The 24,466-nt window shown below is 43.7% G+C and overlaps 1 protein-coding gene across 2 annotated transcripts in view; it reads right to left on the bottom strand.

Annotated features, from left to right (window-relative positions):
- LOC119426301 (copine-3) overlaps window positions 1-23,055 on the bottom strand; it is a 24,169-nt gene extending 1,114 nt beyond the window's left edge. Inside the window, exons 1-16 of one of the 2 annotated variants that reach the window (XM_037693858.1) lie at window positions 23,003-23,055; window positions 20,700-20,841; window positions 17,297-17,476; window positions 15,406-15,480; window positions 15,247-15,318; window positions 15,072-15,152; window positions 14,888-14,977; window positions 12,058-12,156; window positions 11,736-11,822; window positions 11,590-11,649; window positions 11,376-11,509; window positions 8,643-8,697; window positions 8,475-8,526; window positions 8,243-8,376; window positions 2,097-2,333; window positions 1,764-1,895 (exon numbers count right to left, since the gene is read on the bottom strand). In XM_037693858.1, the coding sequence (XP_037549786.1) occupies window positions 1,785-1,895; window positions 2,097-2,333; window positions 8,243-8,376; window positions 8,475-8,526; window positions 8,643-8,697; window positions 11,376-11,509; window positions 11,590-11,649; window positions 11,736-11,822; window positions 12,058-12,156; window positions 14,888-14,977; window positions 15,072-15,152; window positions 15,247-15,318; window positions 15,406-15,480; window positions 17,297-17,476; window positions 20,700-20,831 (1,599 nt within the window). In that variant the 5' untranslated portion in view covers window positions 20,832-20,841; window positions 23,003-23,055 and the 3' untranslated portion in view covers window positions 1,764-1,784. The remainder of the gene's footprint in view (window positions 1-1,763; window positions 1,896-2,096; window positions 2,334-8,242; window positions 8,377-8,474; window positions 8,527-8,642; window positions 8,698-11,375; window positions 11,510-11,589; window positions 11,650-11,735; window positions 11,823-12,057; window positions 12,157-14,887; window positions 14,978-15,071; window positions 15,153-15,246; window positions 15,319-15,405; window positions 15,481-17,296; window positions 17,477-20,699; window positions 20,842-23,002) is intronic. The other variant, XM_037693857.1, reaches the window with a different exon arrangement.
- Between the last annotated feature and the right edge of the window lie 1,411 nt (window positions 23,056-24,466).

Below are 24,466 nucleotides of genomic sequence, written 5' to 3'. Positions count from 1 at the left end.
ACATGTGAGAGAGGACTCCCCCTGCATGCGTGGAGCATTTGAGGGGGTACTCCCCTGCATGCGCGTAACATGTGAGGGAGGACTCCCCTGCATGCGCGGAGCATGTGAGGGGGGACTCCCCTGCATGCACGGAACATGTGAGGGGGGGGACTCCCCTGCATGCGCAGAGCAACTTTTGCTCCACTGCCATTGGATCCTGACAGCAAAGCAGGAGGAAGATGGATAGCGATCAGTGACTTTATTATATTTTTAAACAGCCATTTTACAGGCAGAAAAACGTTTACTGTACATAATTATGTATGTTACCAGTACGTATTTAATTATAAGTTTTAAAAAATCATTTGGTGTAAATATCTCATGTTACAACATGGACACCTGCGGCTTATAGACAAGTATATGAACAAAAAAAAAATTTTTCTTTGTAAATTTAGTGTGAGCAGCTTATTGTCAGGTGCACTCGATAGTCCAGAAATTACGGTAAATGAAAAGTAGAAATCACAGATGAATTGTATCATCATGGTAGAGTGGAAAATGAAGGGAAGAGCCAAGCAAAAAAAAAAAAAAAAAGCTGCAAAGCGTGCCGCTTCAAACTTAAAGGAATAAAAGCAGAAGTATGTTTTTATTTCCACACTGCCATGGCATGAACGAAAAACAGAACAAGATGTTTGAAGAACAACTAAAGCGTTGAAACGTTAGAGCAGAAATCATTTCTGGTCATGATCTGGCCAGTTCTTGTTCAGACTCGGTGCCACGATGTTCTGAAGAACTGGATCAGAGGTGGACAGCCCTGCAGAAGCTTCGGCTCATATGAAAAGAAAAACATCTTTCATCTGAAGTCTTAACTGTGAAGAGCATCTTTGAGCTCCTCCATCAGACTGAAGGTCCACTCCGCGGAACATAGAAACACAACGTGGACGCTGAAGCAACACGAGTGCCCCCTGCAGGATCTCTGCAGTATAGCTTTGAAGCTCATGTAATATCTGACTTTTACTGTAGTAGTTACTGACGTAGGCTTTACTTTTTGATTACTTTTTTAAAATTCTGACTTTTTGGCATCATCATCAGCCACAGGTGTACTGATGGAGCAGTGTTTGTATTTCTACTTGAACTAAATAAAAAAAACTGTGACCGACTACAGCAGCCCTATTTCTTTTTTATCATTTTACTGCGAGGAGGTCAGATTATTGGATTAAAATGATGTTTCATGGCATGTTAGTGGTTCATTTATTCAAACAAAATGAAACTATTGAAAGAAGAGTGGTGATTTTATTAATTAATTCTTCTAAATCAAGCGCTCTTTCAAACTGCTTTAAATGTTAAACGCCCTCAACATGCAGCTCCAACTACAACACCCTCCACTGTTGTTGGTGAATATGGAACAGTGACACGGACCATGAGCCTCCTGATCACTCCACAGTGGAACAACTTCCTGTAACTTTTTTAAGGGTCTGGTCCAGCAGCACCTTTACATTCACCTCTTCATTCTCTGTCTGGTACTGAGCTCAATGAGATGTCTGTAAATCAAGGAGGAACTGAGGTTCTGTTTGTTGCTCGGCTGAGAATCTGTTGTCCTGTTTCTTTGATTTTAGAGAGAACTGGGACTTCCTGAGATTAAACTAGAAAATTCATGTTGAGACTAATTTTACCGTTAGGAGAGGAAACAGCGTCAGAGCTGTGGGACCATCAGAACATCAGAACAGACGCGTGGTAACACCAAGTCTGATGTTTGTGCATGCAAAGCAAGAAATGGCGGGTTTAATTACGTTTGGTATTTGGGGGTACCCCTAAGGAGGGCTGGGCTCGCGGGGTGGCTTCAGTTTGAATGAACTGAAGAACGAGGTTACTTGCTGAGGCAACTCGGCCAATACACTTTGGGCCAGAGCCTGGACGGGCGCCTGGAAAGAAACGACAGACAGGAACTACGTTGAGGTTTTAGATATTAAAATGAAAGAAGGTGGAGAGTTTGCTCTGCGGCACGTTTAGATCATTTTGAAAGCAGTTAATTAAAGAAGGTTGGAAGGCGAGCAGGTTTTACAGCTGCTGGAGAGAAAACGATCTGCCCTGAACAACAGAGAGATGTTTGTGGTGGGACTCACGTTCTGAAACTGCCTGAACGGCACAAACTGGACGATGTCCCTCACGGCGGTCTCGCCCGTCAGAGCGCGCAGGCGGCCGTTGTCTCCGTCCAAGAACTCCATGGCGCTGAAGTCTGCCCCTCCCACCCCGACGATGATGATGGACATGGGCAGCCGGGAGGCGTTAACGATGGCGCTGCGTGTCTGATCCATGTCTGTGATCACTCCGTCAGTGATGATGAGCAGGACAAAGTATTGCTGCAAAAAAGAACGATGCAGAACAAAAACCTGTGAGTTTAGTGGAAACGTCTCATGTGATGCTTTCCAAATGATCTGCTCCTCTGCTGGGACTGCTGGTCCAAGACTGAGTTCTGGTGGCAAATAAAACCAGGTGTCCTTAAACATGTTCTCAACATGGTTTCACCATTTACCTAAACTCTGACAAAACAACCAACAGAGTGAAGGACGTAAAAGTGCATGTGTTGACAGTTCATGGATTTAATGATTACAGGATCAGATCAAAGATGGAGGTGTGGCATCCTGCTGCACAAAGAGCTGACGTGGTGCAGAACAGAGAGGGACAGCTCCTGCAGGGACAATAACTGATCTGAATGGACATCTGGCACATCAGCTCAGAGTCCAACATGACCCTAGAATAGACTCCCACACCAACAGCAAACATGCTAGAGTGGGAACGGTCAGGGGAGATCTCTAAACCCGATGCAAACATCTGTGCCACGTGGACTTCATTACTTTATTCATTGTTGGTCCTTGTGTGCATCAAATTATGTCCTAACTGGAACATTCCTTCTAGATCAGACATGGGCAACATATGGCCATTGGACAATCTATCTGGCCCCCATTATCCTTAACTGAAAAGAAAACAACTTTTAAATAGGTTAATGAAAACCTGCATTTTATCAGTGAAACGTAAGGAAGTCTAAATTAAACATCTTGGACAAATGTATCAAAAGCCTTTAGGTTAAGATAGGCTAAAACTTTTATTTTGTTGGTGTTGTGGTTCCAGAATTAGACTGAATCTTAAAGGCTCCAAAAGGAAAACCTAACTTTTTAAAGCTAACACATTGTCACAAGAGCCAGTTTACAGAGTTTGTCTTATAATCCAAAAGTATCCAAGAGACTTATTTTATCAAACATGCTAACTACCATAACTGTCGTTGTACAAGACGCTACTTTTTACTCACACTTTGTACCCCACAGTTTATATGCAGGAGCATCTTATTTATAGTTTTTTTTCATAATTTTCAAAATTTATATTTTTACATTTTATTTTGAAAGACTTCCTGCCATCTCTCGGTAGCTTCCCGTCACCGACTAACATTTTCCTTTGGCAGTGCTGGGCGCTCGTTGCCCCCAGCACCCCGCCCCTAACGGGGGCAGGCTTTTGTTAAACAAAGTGACCGCCCTCAGGTAATCAGACCAGATCCAGAGCCTGTCACTCACGGTTTCAGATATCCTACCATAGATCCACCCAGTCTGTCATCATGTGACCAGAAGTCTGTCATTGAACCGAGTGGGAGGCTTGGATGACGAGCGGAGAGAAATCGTTTACTAATACTAGCCGCATGCGCAAAGCAACTTTTGCTCACGTTTGCCAGTGGGTCCTGACAGCGTGGGGCAGTGTGAAAAAATCCACTATCATCATCGATTTCAAAAGGCTGGAGTGCTGCAGGATGATGCAGACAGCACGAAGGAGAGTGATGTCGACAGCGAGAGGGAACCGGTGTGTCATAACGTCTTTTTGAGCCTCTTCAATTCTGACACTGAAGAAGAGGAGTTTCATGGTTTCAGCGCACAGGAGGACAAAGAACAGAGCGACGAGTGACTCTGGTCAACAATCTGTCCTTTTTTATTTATTTTTTTGTCATGTTAAAGCTGTCCCCCCCCTCTCCTGGGTCATGACGTGGGCTCTGCTGAGCGGAAGTAATCTAAGCAGTCAAGTCTGTACATATTTTAAATAAAAGTTTTAAAATTCTTTCTGTGTACAGTACATACGTGTTTAAATACCAGGATCTCATTTTAAGCTCACATCGGAATACATTAAACCCAGCAACAGGAGGGTTCTTCCCATTTCCTCCCCCTCATGTGAGCAGGAGGAGAAGAAGGCGGAGAAGAAATAGATTTATTTTTAAAGCAGTCAGTCAAGACTGGTAGATATTTAAATAAACTTTTTTTTTTTTAAATCCATCCATTTTCTTCCGCTTATCCGGGGTCGGGTCGCGGGGGTAACATCCTAAGTAGGGAGGCCCAGACTTCCCTCTCCCCAGCCACTTGGGCCAGCTGCTCCGGGGGAATCCCAAGGTGTTCCCAGGCCAGCTGAGAAACATAGTCCCTCCAGCGTGTCCTGGGTCTTCCTCTGGGTCTCCTCCCGGTGGGACGTGTCTGGAACACATCACCAAGGAGGCGTCCAGGAGGCATCCTAACTAGATGCCCGAGCCACCTCAACTGACTCCTCTCGATGTGGAGAAGCAGCGGCTCTACTCGAGTCCCTCCCGGATGACCAAGCTTCTCACCTTATCTCTAAGGGAGAGCCCAGACACCCTGCAGAGAAAACTCATTTCGGCCACTTGTATCCGAGATCTCGTACTTTAGGTCACAACCCAAAGCTCATGACCATAGATGAAGGTAGGAACGTAGATTGATGGGTAAATTGACAGTTTCGCCTTTTGACTCAGCTCTCTCTTCACCATGACAGATCTGTATAGTGCCCGCTTCACCACAGATGCTGCACCTATCCGCCTATTAATCTCTCGCTCCATTTTTCCCTCATTCGTGAACAAGACCCCAAGATACTTGAACTCCTCCACGTGGGGTAGGACCTCCTCCCCGACTCGGAGAGGGCACTCTACCCTTTTCCGGCTCAAGACGATGACCTCAGATTTGGAGGAACTGATCCACATCCCGGCTGCGTCACACTCTGCTGCGAACCGCTCCAGCGAAAGTTGTAGATCATGACCTGATGACAGGTACCCCATACTCCCAGAGTACCCCCCACAGGGTTCCCTGAGGGACACGGTTGAACGCCTTCTCCCAGTCCACAAAGCACATGTAGACTGTTGGGCAAACTCCCACACACCCTCCAGGACCCTGCTGAGAGTGTAGAGCTGGTCCGGTGTTCCAGGACAAAAACCGCACTGTTCCTCCTGAATCTGAGGTTCGACTATCCAATGGACCCTCCTCTCCCGAACCCCCAAATAGACATTATCAGGGAGGCTTAAGAGTGTGATCCCCCTGTAGTTGGAACACGCTCTACGGTCCACCTTTTGGAATAGGGGGACCACTACCCCGGTCTGCCAATCCAGGGGAACTTCCCCCTATGTCCATGCAATATTGCAGAGTTGTGTAAGCCAACACAACCCTACAACATCCAGAGTCTTAAGGAACTCTGGGCGAATCTCATCCACCCCTGGGGCCCTGCCACCGAGGAGCTTTTTAACCACCTTGGTGACCTCAGCACCAGAGATTGGAGGGCCCGACCCAAAGTCCCCAGGCTCCGCTTCCTCAGTGGAAGATGTGCTGGTGGGATTGAGGAAGTCTTCGAAGTATTCTGCCCACCGACCCATGACAAGTTTAGGTCAGTAGCACACCACCCCCACTATAAACAGTGTTGGTAGTGTACCGCTCCCCCCCCCACCCCCCACCCCGAGATGCTGGATGGTGGACCAGAATCGCCTCGAAGCCGTGCAAGAAGTCATTCTCTATGACCTCTCTGAACTCCTCCCATGCCCGAGTTTTTGCCTCAGCGACCACCCGAGCCGCATGTCGTTTGGACTGCCGGTACCCATCAGCTGCTTCCAGGGTCCCACAGGCCACAAAGGCCCAATAGGACTCCTTCAGTCTGACAGCATCCCTCACCGCCGGTGTCCACCACTGGGTTCGAGGATTGCCGCCGTGACTGGCACTGACAACCTTGTGGCTGCAGCTCCGGTAAGCTGTCTCGACAATAGAGGCATGGAACATGGCCCACTCGGACTCAATGTCCCCTACCTCCCCCGGGACATGTTTAAAGTTCTCTCAGAGGTGGGAGTTAAAGCTCCATCTCACAGGAGACTCTGCCAGATGTTCCCAGCAAACACTCGCAATACGTTTGGGCCTTCCAGGTCTGACCGGCATCCTCCCCCACCATCAGAGCCAACTCACCACCAGGTAGTGGTCAGTGGACAGCTCTGCCCCTCTCTTCACCCGAGTGTCCAAGACATGCAGCCATAGATCAGATGAGACGACAACAAAGTCCATCATCGAACTGCGGCCTAGGGTGTCCTGGTGCCAAGAGCACATATGGACATCCTTATGCTTGAACATGGTGTTTGTTATGGACAATCCATGACGAGCACAGAAGTTCAACAACAGAACAGCACTCAGGTTAAGATCAGGGGGGCCGTTCCTCCCAACCACACTCCTCCAGATCTCACAGTCATTGCCCACGTGAGCATTGAAGTCCCCCAGCAGAACAAGGGAGTCCCCAGGAAGTGCACTGTCCAGCACGCCCTCCAAGGACTCCAAAAAGGGTGGATAATCTGAACTGCCGTTTGGTGCATAAGCATAAACGACAGTCAGAACCAATCCCCCCACACGTAGGCGGAGGGAGGCTACCCTCTCATTCACCAGGGTGAACCCCAACATACAGGCACCAAGATGGGGGGCAACAAGTATGCCCACTCCTGCTCGGCGCCTCTCACCAGGGGCAACTCCAGAGTGGAAGAGTGTCCAACCACTTTCAAGGAAACTGGTTCCAGAGCCAGAGCCATGCGTAGAGGTGACTCCCATTATTTCTAGCCGGAACCTCTCAACCTCACATACCAGCTTAGGTTCCTTCCCCACCAGAGGTGAAATTCCACATCCCAATAGCCAGCTTCTGTAGCTGAGGATCAGACCGCCAAGGTCCCTGCCCTCGGTCACCACCCATCCCACATTGCACCCGACCCCTTTGGCCCCTCCTACAGATGGTGAGCCCATGAGAAGAGGGACCCACGTCTCCTCTTCGGGTTGTGCCTGGCCGAGTTCCATGGGTAAAAGCCCGACCACCAGGTGCTCGCCAGCGTGCCCCACCTCCAGGCCTGGTTCCAGAGTGGGGCCCCGGTGACCCACGTCCGGGCAAGGGAACATCGAGTCCATTTATTTTTCTCATCATAGGAGCGTTTTAGGTTTTAAAAATGTGTATGGTAAATAAGTGTTTACATACCAGAATCTCATTTAAGCTCATCCCACGCATGAAACTGAGCGGTGAGAGGTGGATGATTCTGTTCCCCCTTACTCCCTCTCTTGCTCATATTAGCAATGAGGAGAAATCCCGTCAAATACATTTAAGATAATTTAGAAAGTAAATTTAAAAACAGCAACTGATACTAATACTGTTTCACAATAAAAATCAATGGTACTAATTTAATGAATATTTACCACATTTTACCGGTACTACTTGACTTCCGGTTACATGACCTTGATAAGACTTCTGGGTAATATTTGCCGGTACATAATTTTTTAATAATTTTGGTACGTAGGTGTTTGGCACTGTTCTGTCCAGTGATTATACTTAGTTATTGTGTTCGTTTTGAAGGTATAATGGTTGTAACCATGAGCGAAGCTTCATGAAGACTCGCGATCATCATTCAGTCTGAGCGTGTGTTGAAAACAAGCTCTAGTCTGTGAACGCCGTCAAGTGGCTGATTCTTGTACTACAACAAGAAAGCTGCAGCACACTGCTAGAGCTGGACACACATTCAGATAATGAACGATGGATGCCTGCGGCTTAATAACCGGGACGTCTCATTTATGTGCAAAAGTATGATTTATCTTATATTTAATATGTGTAGCTTAGACACAGGTGTGTTCTGTAGTCTGAGAATTACGATATGCTACGAGAAAAATCCTAAAAAATAGACTTCCATTTTATCAGTCTTTAAGAAAAAATATTTTCCAATTCACTGTGTGGCCCTTTGATCACTTTGCCCACTCCTGTTCTAGGTGCTTCATTGTGTCAACTGCTGTAGATACCTCGCTTATTGTTCTCGTGACCATGCTCACAACATGCAGGGATGGACGGAGGGTGTTACCATTAGTCCCTCTTCACTTTGCAACGAGGGACAAAAAATTCTGTTGGAAATATCACCTCAGATTTTCTTTAGGACTTCAGAGAAATAAATACTCACGGATGCGGTGGTCTGCTGGAGGGCTTGATTCGCAAAACAGGCTACGTGGTCGATGATCGGTGAGAAGTTTGTAGGACCGTATAGTTTGACCTGAGGTAAACATGCCCTGTAGGCCTCCACCACCCCCTCAATGCCTACACAGACACACGGCAGAAACCAAAATTATATTAATATTAGCGAAACTGCAGCTTATCAGCCATTCTTGCTTCTGCGTCAATAAAAACTTACACACCTGTACAAAATGGATTTGATGGGTTGAAGTTGAGAGGGAACTTGTGGGAAACCTGTAACCAAATATCTTCAGTTGTCAGTTCAAGTGTCAACACACCAGAACGTGTTAGTCTGATCCCAGATAAGCAGTTTAAACACTCAATGACTCATATTTCACCACGTGCTTTACCTGCCACGTCGGTGGAATCTGAGCGCCAAAGCCAAATGCAGGAAACATCTTATCACTGCAGAGATTCAAAACAAACAAGAAAAACAGTTTCTTCCTTTAGTTCCAGGCACAGCTTGTAGTTTGTTAAAGTCGTGATCAGACTTAATCTAAAAGTTCATATAAGGACATATAACAAACAGTTTTGGCACTCTGCAGTAGATATCTATCAATCAATCAATCAGTCAGTCAATAATACAGTAACTTTATTGTCCATAACATTTCATGAGACGGAGATTTATCTTTGACATCTGGCTCATGCATACAAAACAACACAAGTTAAAAATGCCATAAAACTTTTTTAAAAACTTAGCTAACCCAATAAAACCAATTCTAAAATACACAACACATTAAAAACATGTCAACAGACAACAGTTTGCCATGTCAAGGTCAAAGTTCTTTACAGTCATTCGCACCACATGTGGTACATGTGGTGGAACAAAATTGTGTACACAGGGTCCCAGTTACATCCAACAAAAGTTTCAATTGTACAGAAAAACAGTAATAAGATCTAAGATACGAACTAAGAAATAAACTAAACTAAGAATACACTAAACACTAGTAGTACAAAAACAATACACCGAACAGCAGCAGGAACATGAGTCTGTGTGAGCAGGTGAGGACAAATGAACACAGTAGCATGAAATAAATCAGCAGCATGAGATCAGCAGCATGGATAGTCAGCAGCACACATCAACAATCAAAGTGGCATTACAGTGATAATTCTGGTTAGAGATTCATGAGTCTAACAGCCTCAGGGTAGAAGCTGTTCCTCAGTCTAGTGGTTCTGCACTTAATGCTCCTCAACCTCCTGCCTGAGGGGAGTGGGGCAAAAAGTGTGTGTGCTGGGTGAGTGGGGTCCTTCATGTGAAATGGTTAGTTTCATGTGAGGCTATGTTTAAATAGGACCCTGTTAAGAACATTCACAGCAGAAGGAACAAATGACTTTTTGTACCCATTTTTCTTTACCAGAGGAACCAGCAGTCTTCTGTCAGATGGTACCAACCTGAATAATGGTTGCAGTGGATGAGTTGGGCCATTGTAAACCTGGATTGAGTTTTTTTCCCACAACCTGATTGTACAGGTCTGTAGACTGTTGAAGACCAGTGATTTTACTACCCAGTCTGACCACCAGGAACAACTTGTTCCTGTCTCTGTCTAGGAGGTTCCCATACCATGAGACAATATCAAAGGAAACTACACTTTCAACCACTGACCTGTACACCAACTGAAATGTATTTTTTCAGCATTAAAGCTGATTATAGATTATAGAGAAGGTGGAGACGCTGTCTGGCTTTTTTGTAAATACAGTCAGTGTTGAGCTGAAAGGCCAACTTGTTAACAGTTATTGTTCTGATATATTTAAATTCAGTCACCTGCTCTACTTTCAGCCCTTTTATAACAGAAGGCCTGAATACACGTCTGGTGCTGGTTGTTCTCCATCTACCTCCCAGACAAAGCTCCTTGGTTTTAGTGACATTAAGGTCCAGAAAACTGTCATCAAACCAGACAGAGAGCTGATCTCTTGAATTTTGTTCTAGTTTTTGCCTCATTCGATGGGTAATTGTGAGTCAGGTTTTTTGAAAGTGTATTCTAATTCTAAAACAAGATCTGTTTTTGCACAGTCATCTCCTATAAGGTAATAAATAAAACAGTCTCGGTATTGAATTTTGAATCAATGCTGAAGGGGATTACACGTTGATCCCAAAGGACAGGATTCTTTTTTCTGTGACTACATGAGGCAAGACCACCCACAAAAACTACTGAGTGATGGACACCGAGGCAGAGGGCGGAGAATAAAGGATGCATTGAAGATAGATTGAATGCAAGCGCCCAGCATGACATTATACCACTTTGCCGGTACAGCGTCCACTTCACTGCAGACGCTGCACCTATCCGTCTATCGATCTCACGCTCCATTTTTCCCCTCATTTGTGAACAAGACCCCGAGATATTTAAACTCCTCCACTTGGGGCAGGACCTCCTCCCCGACCCGGAGAGGGCACTCTACCCTTTGCCGGCTCAAGACCATGGCATTGGATTTGAAGGAACTGATCTTCATCCGGGCCGCGTCACACTCAGCTGCAAACTGCTCCAGCGAAAGCTGTAGGTCACGACCTGATGAAGCCAATAGGACCACATAATCTGCAAAAGCAGAGACGTGATCCTAAGGCCACCAAAACGGATCCCCTCAACACCATGGCTGCGCCTAGAAATTCTGTCCATAAAAGTTATGAACAGAATCGGTGACAAAGGGCAACCGTGGCGGAGTCCAACTCTCACCAAGAACGAGCCGACTTACTGCCAGCAATGCGGACCAGGCTCTGACACCGGTCGTACAGGGACCTAACAGCCCGTATCAAAGGGCCTGATACCCCATACTCCCGGAGTCCTCCCCACAGGGTTCCCCGAGGGACGTGGTTGAACACCTTCTCCAAGTCCACAAAGCACATGTAGACTGGTTGGACAAACTCCCACGCACCCTCCAGGACACTGCTGATGGTGTAGAGCTGGTCCAGTGTTCCACGAACAGGACGAAAACCGCACTGCTCCTCCTGAATCTGAGGTTCAACTATCAGACGGACCCTCCTCTCCAGAACCCTGGTCTCCTGGGTCAGGAGGAGCACTGTGTGTGGTATTTATTTATATTTTATAATGTTATATAAACAGTTTTCATCATGTCGATCCTGACCCTACCTGTCATAGTCCTGGATGACGTTGCCCACAGACCAGATAGCGGTGAGGTACTCGTTAACACCCTGAGGGCTGATGTAATGCAGAGACTGAGGAGACCTGGGGTCTCCATTGGAGCCCGTGAAGTCTATAGCCACCTGTTGGCAGACAGGTGGAAATAATGTCAGTGTTTATATCACCCAGGATTAATTAAAAAAAATAAAAAATCTAAACTTACGGTGAAGTTGATCTGACAACCACCCATGATATAATCCAGGAAGCTGTACTCCTTCACGACCTACAAGAACAAACATCTTTTATAGAAGAGCGTCAAACATCTAATGTCTCATTCACGCTGCTGCTTCGTACGTGGACGAAACAAACCTGGCAGAGTTTCACGCTCACAACGCCAGAGTTCTTGTAGCCTTTCTTCTTTTGCTTCTTTTTGCCATTGATGCATTCAAACTCTGCCTGCAAAACAGCCAGGGCGCTTTCATCAAAGCTCAGACACACAGACGTGTTGTATATCTTTTATTCAGCTAGTCGTCATACGTTCATGCAACAAAAAACAGTTTATAATGTTAAAATAATGAGCTGAGGACATTACAACATGATAATACAGTATATGTTGTGTTTCAGACTGGACAAACTTCTGCCTCGCCCGTCAGATTACAATAACACGCAGAATGTTGTACTGTACTCTTACCGGAGACGTCCGTGATGCTTCCTGAAGACGCTTCATCGTGGTCTCGAAGGATCCGATCAGATCGTGTGAGCCATCATCGTCATAGTCGTAACACTCAACCTGACAACAGGTCACAAAATCAGACTGAGGCCGAACCAGAGTTCGAAACGTATTCGTTTACAAAGAAAGTCAACAACTCTACGGATCACTCAAACATCAAATACTGAGAACCATTTGTATCGAGTCTAAAAAACTGTAAACGTGAGGGGTTTGTTTAAAAGCCACACTAAAACTAAATAATTCAACAATAATTTGCTCCATTTGAGGTTTGAGGAAAAATGTTGTTTGAGTGAACCGTGTCAGTAAAGATGACCACAACAGATGAAAGTAACATGCATGATACAGAAAGTATTGATTGATTCAATCAATTAATTTCCTCATTGATGTACACTCAGTGACCCACAGCGACAACGTGAAAACAATCAAACTTATATTTTTTAAATTTAGTGTCCCTTACTACTCTGTACTGAGTGGGCTGTATTTACAGCCTCGAGTCATTTTGAGTTTGCACAACTGGATGGAGGGATTTTCTAATATTTATTGCCATTTCTCTCCCTCTCTGACATCTGGACAGGGACTGATGGTGGAACCATTTTCAGGTCTCCAGAGGAGTTCAACAGGGCTCAAGTCCAGGCATCAGCCAATTTTCTTACAATCAAACTGGAGCTTAGTTAATGGCTGGTCCATTTTAGGACTTTGACAGAGGAGTCCCAAAACAACTTTTGTGTTTTGGTAAATGGACTGATCTTATATAGTCTTTCTATCTAATAAAGATATTCAAAGCTCTTTACAACGCAACCTCTGCCCTCGTTGACCTCCAACACACACATTCATACATCACTCTACTACATCTCTACAAAGATAATCTGAATCTACAGAGACTAATCTGAGCTTTATCACATTCATACACTGATGGGACACACATCAGAGGCAATGACACGTTCAGTGTCTTGCACAGGGGCTCATCAATATGTGACTGCTGGTGGAATCAAACCCCTAACTCTCCCATTGGAGGACGACTGCTCTAACCACTCAGCCACAGCTGCCCCTCTGGGTCATTGTCATGCTGGCAGGTGAGCCTACGGTCCAGTCTGAGGTCTCTGGATCAGGTTTTTATTGAGGATACTTTGCTCCATTCAGCTTCTCTTTGACCCCGACCAGTCTCCCAGCCTCTGCTGCTGAAAACAGCCCCACAGCATGATGATCCCACCACCATGCTTCACTGTAGGGAATGGATGTTGTTGAACAGGTGATGTATGATACAGACATGCCTTTAAAGCTCAGACCAAACTGTTCAGTCTTGGTTTCATCAGCGCAGAGTACTGCTCCTCACAGTGCGAGTTCATTTGAGAAATATGGACGCCTGGATGTTCTTGAGAACCTTCAGTGCAGCAGAATATTTTTAACCTTCTTCAGATCTACACCTTGAATCAATCCTGTCTGAGCTCTGAAGGCAGTTCCATTGACCTTTATTAAGTTTTAAGTGTTGTTGCAAAAGATCTGAATACTTAAGTATATGTGATATTTAAGGTTTTAAATAAATCTACATTTTAAAAAATATGTTTTCATACTGTCATTATGGGGTACTGAGAGTAAATCACTGAGAAAACGAGTGCTGCACACGGCACATTGTACCTGTCAACAAACTATTATACAGCAATACAGAAATCTATAGCAATGACCCAGACAAGCAAAGACCTTGTATAACATTTGACCTTGACAGGTGAGCAGAGTTATGTGTTGTCATCACTGTGTGTTTCTATACAAGGATGAAATCAGTTCTCTGCATTTAATCCATCACACGTGAGATACACCCAGGTGGAGCAGTGGGCAGGTATGCAAGCAACCCAGGATTAGGGATTAGGTGGCTTGCTCAGGAACACCATGACATGTGGGCATGGCGGGGAGTTGAACCTGTGACTTTCTGGTCCCAACCATCTCGTCTACACCATCTCAGCACCTCACTGTTCATTGTGGTGGTACAAACTCGTATGAAGTTTTGTTAAAGTTTTACTTGAGTTTTGTTGGGAGACTGCGACGAAGTGAAGATTTAATGAGTCTGCTGCGTCCTTGGTAAAGTTCTTTATCTAAGTGACTTTTTTTATGCATGTGAATGTTTTTGTACAGTGCCCTGAGACAACTTCTGTGGTGATTTGGCTCTATATAAATAAATAAATAAACTAAATTAAATTATCTTGAGCAGATCAAAAGTTATGGATGGGACAAACAAAGAGCTGGTTTAACTTTGTCCTTGATTTGTGACCTTGATCTTAGATCTGGGGTGATGAAAAGTGCCTGTGGCACTCAGTCTAAAGATGAAGCACAATTTTCTTGAGCGGATGAGAAGTTATGGGTCAAACAACAGAAAGCTCACGGACAGACAGAAACTATACTGTTGTCCCTTTCTGAAGCCATTTAACAATCTAGATGAAACTAGACAGTAAAACAATCTCACGATGTTTAGTCAGACAAATGTTCTGTCGCAAAGTTTGTTTGGATGTAAAAAATATGGAGATAAAATGCCTTCAGGTGTTCCCATTAAGCCAGTAGGTGATGGGAAAACAAGAGGAGACAACACACTGTGAAACTCAGAAACTCACTTGTCCTGTTCGCTGGTAAACTGCTTCCTTCCTGACATGTTCGCTTCAGAGGTTAAAGAAATGTACATCATCACGCTACGCTACTCACGACATGGCTAGAAAGAAATACTTCATACTTTCATTGTTAAAAAAAAAAAAGTTCAAGAAACTATAAAGTGCAACTTCAGTCAAACAGACGGTTTGAAACATACTTTTATTGGTTTGTCCAGGTCTCCTCCACAGAGAGACTGAAGCGGGATCCGAAAAGGCTTCCATGTTGGATTCAAGTTATTCTTCACCACCTAAAGACAAGGAGCATTACAACTGATCAGAAGCAGATTGTCCAGATGTTCGTGAAGGCCTGCTGTCAGCTTGGCCCACAGCCCGAGTGTTTACCTCCGTCCTGTGAGCCAGCTGCCATCCAGTCTCTGTCTGCTTGTAGAGCTCCAGGTAAGGGTCGGACTTCCCAAAGAAATCCTGCGTATGAAAACAAAGAACAGAAAGAAACAAAACTAAACGGCTTTAAGACCTTAACGTTACCAGTACGGAAGACAAAGAGAATTATTCCTACCTTGTTATCCAGCTTCCTCGCCTCCACCTCAAAATTTGCCACCCTGTTATCTTTAATTTCTTCAGCACTGATCTACAACAAACAAAAAAACTAATCAAAGACCAAACACAGCAATGCAACAACAGGCAACATTTCTCTGTTGCCTCCTGTGTCACTCACTGTGATCGTCCCCTTTCCTGCTGGCGTCTTGTTCTTTAAGACCAGAGGCCTGGTCAGCTTCTTACTGGATACAACCTAAAGGTAGAATAAAAAACATTCAGCATTTTGATGAAGTAACTGAGTCAAAAGAGGACGAATGACTAGGCTCAGCCTGCAGAACACAGCAGCCTTCATGTCACCAAGCGAGTACTGTAAACGCCGGTCTATAGAGCGCACCCGAATATAAGCCACGCACACCAAATAAAAAATATTTATATTAGTCGTGGGCGGATCGATCCAAATGTCGATATCAATACCAACATGGGTATTGATATTGATCAGTACCAGTGTAATGAGATCGATGCTTTAGCTTGAGTTTCTCTCCTGTATGCACGGCTGTGGTTTCTTCAAAGATGCGAGGCGACTGCCGCTCCCGTCTCAGCACAGAGCAGCAGCAGGACCCCCAGAGAGGCTGCTGGGAATATTTCTTTGAGCTCAAGGCTTTGGAGCTTGTTTTGTTATTTACACTTTATTTATTGTATTTTCACACATTATTTTTGATTTGTAGTTATTTTTTCAAACCCAGAAAAGAAATTCACTCAAGGGGAGAAATTTTGTTTTATTCCGTTACATCCTAAATACATTTTACTGTTTTATAACATTTGTTGCAGTGTGATAACCGTGTACTGTTTATTTGAGAGAGAAAAATCCAGAAAAGGAGCGCAATGAAGGGATAATTTTTATTTAATCATCATAGTTTCTGAACACAATGTTTTAATTTGTTCTTGAGGGATCATTTTGTGCAATTTGTTTAAAGAAAAAAAATCCAGCCATCACAAGATATGAGGAAAATTGTTTTGTTACTGTTCTATTTTTTCAGAAAAAAAAACTTATTTTAATAAAGTATTTTTTATTTACTTATGAACTTTGCCTAATTCTATCCTGGGTTTTAAGAAATTATCTGAAGGAAGAATCACAAAACACTTAAATGTCATCAAAATTCATTATAATTATTTAAAGTATTGTATCGGTGATACTGGATCTGTATTTAGTTGGTTTCAATCGATAACAGATTTCACAGCATCACACACCACTAACTAATATATATATTTGTACATATATAAGCTGTGGGCGTTCACGTTGTAACATGAGTGGCAGCACAGACTTTATCTTACTGTTCAACACACGGACAGAGAGAACCTCACAGGTCTTCATGACACCTCCCTCACCCATGGTTACTCTACTGAATGTCCTAACACAAACTAACACATAATGAACACATGAACTCGACTAACAAGAACAGACTAATCACTAAAACAACAATGCTAAACCGCTAACTGAAATTATTAACAATGAACATAAATTTTACCCATAATTCCTCCCTGAGGCCATATGACCAGCAGTCAACCACAATGAACCAATGAGGTAATCTCACTGAGTCACGAGGACCCACCCCCCAAGAGAGATGTGTATTGATGAGACTACCTGAATGAATAAAAGGTAAAAATAAAAAACATCTGACCAATGAAATTACCAGTCAGGTCACAGTTGAACCAATGAGCATGCGCTCCGCGGAGGATTCCCCCCCTCCTCCACTCTGTCTGTGTGTTAAACAGTAAAATAAAGTCACGAGGACCCGTATCTTAAGAGAGACCTGTACTGGGCAGCTATGTGAGCACCTGGGTGTGACAAAGCTAAATGTTTTCAGTGGCATGAAGCTCGTTAGCCCGTCAAAAAATAATCAAATAAAAGCTTCCATAAATTAGCCGTAGCATTGTATAAGCTGTGGGGTTCAAAGCCTGTGAAAAAAGTAGCAGCTTATTGACCGGAAAGTACGGTAGTTTTATTTTTTTATTTGTTGTATTTTAGTAAAAATCACATTGTGTAGTTCCAGAAGCGAGGCAAACCTTACCTGTCCCAGGGTGCACTCCAGCTCCCCCAGGAAGTCATCATCACTCAGGTCAACGGTCGTGTTGTCAATGTCATAAATGCCAAACTTCAGCTTCTGAACTATTTCAAAGTAATAGTCGACAACAAACTTTTTGGCAAACTTTGGACAGAGGCAGTTCTGGACTTTCTCTGAACGAGCCACCTGTGGGGAAACAATGGAAGTGTGAGGAACAGTAGTTCTGTGAACATAACGAGTGGCATGTACTGACACACATTCAGAGGTGTAGCAAACAGAAACTAACTTCTGGGGTTAATGATTGACATTAAACTGGAAGCATCAGTGACATTCAGTCATCTACCCTCTTTCTAATGTTTTACAAATCTGAAAGAACCAGTGGTACTCCAGTGTCCCCGGTCACTGAGGGAATTGAATAGTTGTGAATGTTCGTAGTTTTGGAGATGAGTGTTTTTCTAAACTGGAACTGAACAGGGAATAAAGTAAACCTTAATGTTTCGGTGCAAGATATTCAAGTGGGTATGAGTGACACTGTGGAGAAGAACAGACAAATGTTTTGTTTTTTCTCGTCTGAGGCAACGCAGTGACGGAGCCTGGTGAGTGGAGGGAGCAACGTTATCCACCACCAGGCACAGAGGTGGAGCTGGGGCTGTTCACATCGGTGGTCTTGGCCACCATAGACTGAACTTCAGCCACTCAAGAGTCTCCAAAATTATTACCGTAGTGTCCTCAAATGATTGGGTGGACGATTTACACACACATACGTACGTACATATATACACATATGCGCACACACACATTTTTTATATTTATGTTTTTATATTTGATATATTTTCTATATTTAATATATAAAATACCTATATATTTTATTCTAAATAACAGGCAGCGATTTTGTCGCCTACGTAAGTGTCTGACACTGCCTACATTGACAAACAATATATATTTTCTGAGGCGCGTGATAGTCACGACCGATTTCAGTCGGAGACACAGCCTCTCAGACCATTTTAATTTGTGTTAAAAGTGCAATCATCAAACCAAACACCAGTTTTTAAATTGTGTTGATAGGACAAGTAAAACCAGTTATGATTAATAATAATTCAAGCCACATCTTTTTCTGAAGATCATCGTCATATCTGAAGCGCTTTAGAGAGAGAGGCTGCAGCAAAGACAGGCAGTCTCAGGAACAACCCCCTCCATTTTCACCTCTCACCCCTGCCAAACAGATAAACCACCTACCCCCTCCTTTCTGATGGAGGCTCCAAGTTATTGGTCAAGCACCAAAAATTTTACAGGTTGAAGAAAAAGATGCAGAAGTTGAGTGGAGTTCAGTGATAAAGTCACAGTGAGAGCAGGAGTGAGTCATGAGGTCTGAGAGATCTGTGATGCATGTTTGGGTTTTATAGTGTAGTTTAGTGCATTTAGTTTAGTTTAGTCAGTTTTTGTGTGTTTGGGTCAAAACAATGAGATGATTTTTGAACATGAGGAGGAGCTGCAGACCCAGAGGAGGATGGAACCACCGAGTCAGAACCTCAGACAGAGGAGAGGATCATGAAGGAGAAAAACAGTCCGAGTCAGTCAGAAAGGACTTTGGTGATGAAGAGGGGGGGGGGTCATGATTTGTTTTAGAAGAGGAAAAGTAGACCAAGCCCCACTAGGAGGTCTGACTCTGCTCAGAGGAGGGGGTCCAGAACCTCTCTGACTGGACCAACAGAACCAAGTTCTGAGCTCTGGAGAACAGAGGACGTGGATGCTGCTGACCCAGAGGTAAACGTGTTCCGGGTACAGAGAACACCAGAGGTCCAGGTGGACATAATGACATCAGGGTGCAAATAACTTTTATAAATTTAGTTGTTTTTTGCTCTGACCCAGTCTGAACAGTCTGCAGCAACACCAACAAGAAGGGAGCAAAAAATAAAGGATCTGGGGAAAAAAACAAACTGATGGACAAACATGGAAGACTTGTATAAAAAATATTGTTCTCTACATCTGTGTGGTTGAGAGCATCTTAACCAGCTGCATCACTGTCTGGTACAGCAGCCATGGACCACAAACCCCTGCAGAGAATGGTGAGGACCGCTGAGAGGATCACCAGGACTCCAATGACCTCTCTGCAGAGCATCTACTACTGGTTTGGGCTCCTTGTAGTCACTGAGTGGACCACAAACTCCTCTGTTGACCAAAGGATTCTGGTCAAATGTGAGGGCATCTGTCCAACAGCTGATGCTTGGACCAAACTGGGCCATGCTGTAACAGAACAATGATCTTAAATACAGCAGCTAATCTACAAGGGAACAGATAAAAAAGAATTAAGAGGTTCTAATGGTCCAGTCATAGTCTAGAACCCGAGCCTGACTGACCTGCTGTGGTGGAACCTTCAGAGCTGAGCAGAAATAAAAGGTCTACAAATTATCATGACGCCAACTGAGCCACATCACCGTTATCCTGAGCGTTTAGAGGATTCAATACAGTTTAGTCCATTTCTAAAACCTAAACTGAGACTAGAAAAATGTAAAAGATGATAAAGGCCAGCGAGAGACCTCATGATCAGATGAACACAACATTAACAGGAAGTACCGCATGTTCATTAGTATGAAGGTAACTGCAGGTAAATCCTCCATTTTCTGTAATAATTACGTCATATGCTTAATGGTTGAATTCAAGGTTAATGCTAGTTGTGTTTTGTTTTATATGTACATATATGTTGTAACTTCTGGTTTCATAAGTTTAGTTTTTGTTATGAGTTAAAAACTAAACTGATTTTACAAAGTGTTTATTGGGTTACGTAATGTAAAGTTCACACACTCACTGAATTTTTGAGAGTTCTTGCCATGTGTTGCTCTGCAGCATGAAAACATCCACTGCAGTAACTACTTTGTTAATATCTTTGACTTTTTTCCGTCTTCTTTGCCTTAATGTCGGCTGATAAGGCAGAAATGCCTCACTAAATGTCTCTGGTAACACCGTGAGCTTCACCACCTCCACCATTACAGCTGTCTTGTTTGTTTGTCCAAGGTTAGCTCGCACTGGGTTACACTTCCTCGTGGGCGGAGTGATCTTACAGTTTGACTCAGGTCAATGAATCAAAAGCAACAGTGTAAAAAAGAATGGGCGAAGATTCCTTCACAAACAGATCAAACATTGATAATAAAACCAAAAACAACTAGAGAGTTATTGCTGCTAATGAAGGTCCCACAAGCTGCTGGATCACACAACTTTTCTACTTTTGCTTCCTTTTTTTAGTGAATAACAACATGGTGGAGTTTGACCAGAACTACGCAATAGTAGGCAACATATATGACTTTATAAACTAATCGTTTACTTCTTAATCCCACCAAAAATATAACAAATACTTTTAACACAGCTGAGTCTGTGTAAGCCTTGCTGTTAAATGAACGTTCATCCTACTGACCTCATACCACTGATCGTTGGCGCTGCACATTACCAGCACACACAGAGGGTCTGATTTGGAGCCGATGTCCTTGTCCAGGAGGTTCTCACAGGACACAGTGAGCTCCACTTTGGTTACACACTGAGCAGCCATGTTTGACAAACTGGACAAAAGACACAGAGACGCTAACATATTCAGCTGAAAACCATAAAGACAGTTAGCTGCAAATGTTGAAGACACAAATGAGAGCACAAACGTTACGGGACATTCTGTAAACTTCTTTCAAAATGCCTTTTGGCCAACAGCTCAGTGAGGTAATGATTTGAGAAAAGTGCAGTAAGTCAGCTCAGCTTTTGACCTACAAAACAAAAAAAAGAGGCAAAGACTGCAGTAAAGCCTTCTCCAGACTCAGAAACCTGACTCTCGCCCAAATCCAGAGTGCTCGATTACAACAACCTTCACAGCTGGGATGTATTTGCACCGTTGTGTACGGACCCCCGTTTAAAGGCGAATAACGTAAAAGAAGCAATATCTGACGTAGATTTTCTTACTTCGATTCCACACGTTTCTCACCAAGTTTGAGGAAACTCAGCTGTGGGTTTTAAAGATATTTCAACTTTAATGCACTTTAACACAGCGTCAGGTCTGTGCTCAGGGTGTTTATGAGCAAATGAAATACAAAAACACCAACATTACCACTAGACGTTTTTTACTTTTGTTCAACACTACTCATCTAAAGCAGTGGTTCCCAACCCTGGTCCTTGAGGAACACCATCCTGCATGTTTTAGTTGTCTCTGCTCCAAAACACCTGATTTCAATAAATGGGTGATTAACAGGCTTCAGCGGATCGTGAGGAAGTAATTGAATCACTGAATCAGGTGTGCTGGAGCAGGGAACTACTAAAACATGCAGGGTGGTGTTCCTCACATGTCTAAAGGATGGTTCTCACCAATTTAGAGGAAAATAAATTGTGGGGATTTAAAGAAATGTCAACTTTAATGCACATCTATAAACACATGTAGTGCGGACGTGAAAGGTACTGTCCCAGCTGTAAAGGTTGCTGTAATTGAGTACTATTACATTTCTGAATCTGGGGAGGCTTGAACGTAGTGAGGCCTTAAGACTAAAGTATTTTTAGTTTACAAAAAAATACCATTAGGAGGTATAATTACCTGGTAATGTAATGTAATTGTAATTAATGGTAATGTAATTAGGGCAGCACGGTGGCGCAACTGGTAGAGCTGCTGCCTCTCAGCGAGCAGGTCCTTGGTTCAAACCCTGGTCCAGGGGCCTTTCTGGGTGGAGTTTGCATGTTCTCTCCGTGCATGCGTGGGTTTTCTCCGGGTACTCCGGTTTCCTCCCACAGACCAAAAACATGCATGTTAGGCTGATTGGTAACTCTAAATTGTCCCTAGGTGTGAGTGAGAGAGTGAATGTTTGTTTGTCTCGTTTGTCTCTATGTGGCCCTGTGATGGACTTGCGACCCGTCCAGGGTGTACCCCGCCCCTTGCACAGTGATTGCTGGACATGGGCACCAGCGACCCCCGTGACCCAAAATGGAATAAGCGGGTAAAGATAATGGATGGATGGATGGATGGATGGTAATTTAATTACCATTACAAGGTCTTAATGACAACACTGTTCTCTACTTATAAATACACTTGTATCTCCCGTAGCAAACATTCAGATATGATTTATTATTTCTGGAAATCACCTCGACCCAAAACTTGACATTTCACGACCTGCCGTGGGGCCCAGAACCATATTTTGGGGACCCTGAGGTGTGATAGGTCAATCTGCATATTTATATGTGTATCTGATCTCAGCTTTATAACCTGAACCCCACACTCTGTGCTCTTTGAATTGAGAAAGCTTCTCACATGAGAAGCAAAACATCTGTTACAAATAAAGTCCAGTTGTTTTTGTCTTGAACTTTTCTGAATTTACCCTTTACCATGTCCTGGATGACTGAGAATCTTCACCAGCGTTTTGGGGACATCAAGCCTTAGCTATCATTGACAATGTGGAGCACAGTGTGTTGGGCCTGCGACGAGAACTCAAACTACAAATATGGTTTTAACACATTAAATGATCAGCTTTACTTTCCTCCACAGCTAACGATGAGTAGAAGAAACACACGGCGGAGTGCAGTTGTCTGAATGAAACCCCGTGGCTTCGTGTTTTAGCTCATGTAGCAGCAGCTTGTGTTACTGTGAGCATTAATAAGCTAAAGGTGTTGTACATTAAACAGTACCACAGAAACTTCTGCTTGTTGTGTTCAAATTACAACAAAGCCCATGCTCAAATTACGGTCCGAGCTTACCGCTGAAGACGAGACGTACAGCAGAGTTTAATTAAATCCCCTCCACCCTCAAGTTTCTTGGCTCGACGTTGTTGAAGAGAAAGGTGGAGCTGCTGCAGTCACGGAAAATACTCGTCGATGGTTTTCAATCACCGAGACAGTGACAGTCAGAAGGTGTGGTAGCACAGCATGTCTTACTGTTACAACATAACTACCATGATAGCTGCTGCGCACTTCACCGACCGGAAGTCATCGAGCAGAGGCGCTGTCAGGATGCACAGGTCTATGCATAGATATAAACACTAGATGCCTCATTGGCTGCTGCGGCGCAGGATTTTCGGCCGCCATCTTGAAACGGTCGTCCTTATTTGGTTAAAGCAGAAGATGTTTCAGCACTTCGCAGCTTATTTCTGTTCAGATCGACGGACTGTTGACGTCAGGTCTCGTGGGGTAACTTTTCACAAGTAAGATGAACATATTATTGTTAGTATTTTATGAATATAATATTACTGTACTGTATTTATGTCCACCAGCTGATGTGATGTTCAGTGTAACACGGTGTTCAGCTGCAATGAAGCTGACTGAGATCTGATGACAGGAATATTTTTCTAACAAACCGTACTCACTATTTCAGCAGCTTTGGTTCATTATCAACAGACCTGTATCATAATTGGAGTTTTGTTTAAGTTCTAGGAAATAAAAAAATAAAACTAGGGAGAATATAGGAAATAGAAAATAAGATTGACCTCCTTTGTACAATGTTTTTGTGTAGACACAAATCTCCTTTTTTCATTTTGAAGGTTTCCCAAACAACAAGGTGTGAGGAAGAGGAGGAAGTATCTTTGAGGAGGATTCATCTGAGCAGTGAGGATTTTAAACTGGAGGATTTTGATCAAACTGATCAGACTGTTCGACTGAGAGATGGTGTGGTACCATCGGTTCACCTTCAAAGAGTAGGAGCATCATTATAAGTTCATTAGAGTTCATAAATTTACATATTTTATTGTCAGTCACAAGGTGAGACACCTCCATGTGTTTATATGAACAGGTAACTAGAGACTGTAAAGTTCATATTCATGATGCTTTTTCATTTCAGCTTGAAAACTGCAGGACTACAGGAACTCAACAAAAGCTGCAGCTGCTCTGTCTGTGGCCTCTCAGGAACGTGCACGTCACACACACACTCTCAGGAACGTGCACATCACACACACACACACTCTCAGGAACGTGCACGTCACACACACACTCTCAGGAACGTGCACGTCACACACACAACCTCGGCCTCATGATGTGAGTATTTCTATTTTAAACTTTTATTTTTTCATTTAGCCTTTATTTATCCAGGTAGTCTCATTGAGTCACGAGAACTCATTTTAAAGAGAGACCTGTTTAGGAGCAGATGGTGGGGGTTGAGTGCCTTGCTCAGGGGACCAGGGTGGGGCCAATGAGGGTGGAGGCAGGTGTGGGTGTTTCACCTTTTCCACC

This window comes from Nematolebias whitei, chromosome 20 (assembly GCF_014905685.2).
Source record: "Nematolebias whitei isolate Nwh7 chromosome 20, NemWhi1, whole genome shotgun sequence".
NCBI lineage: Eukaryota > Metazoa > Chordata > Actinopteri > Cyprinodontiformes > Rivulidae > Nematolebias > Nematolebias whitei.
This window is presented reverse-complemented; position numbering and strand designations above follow the sequence as displayed.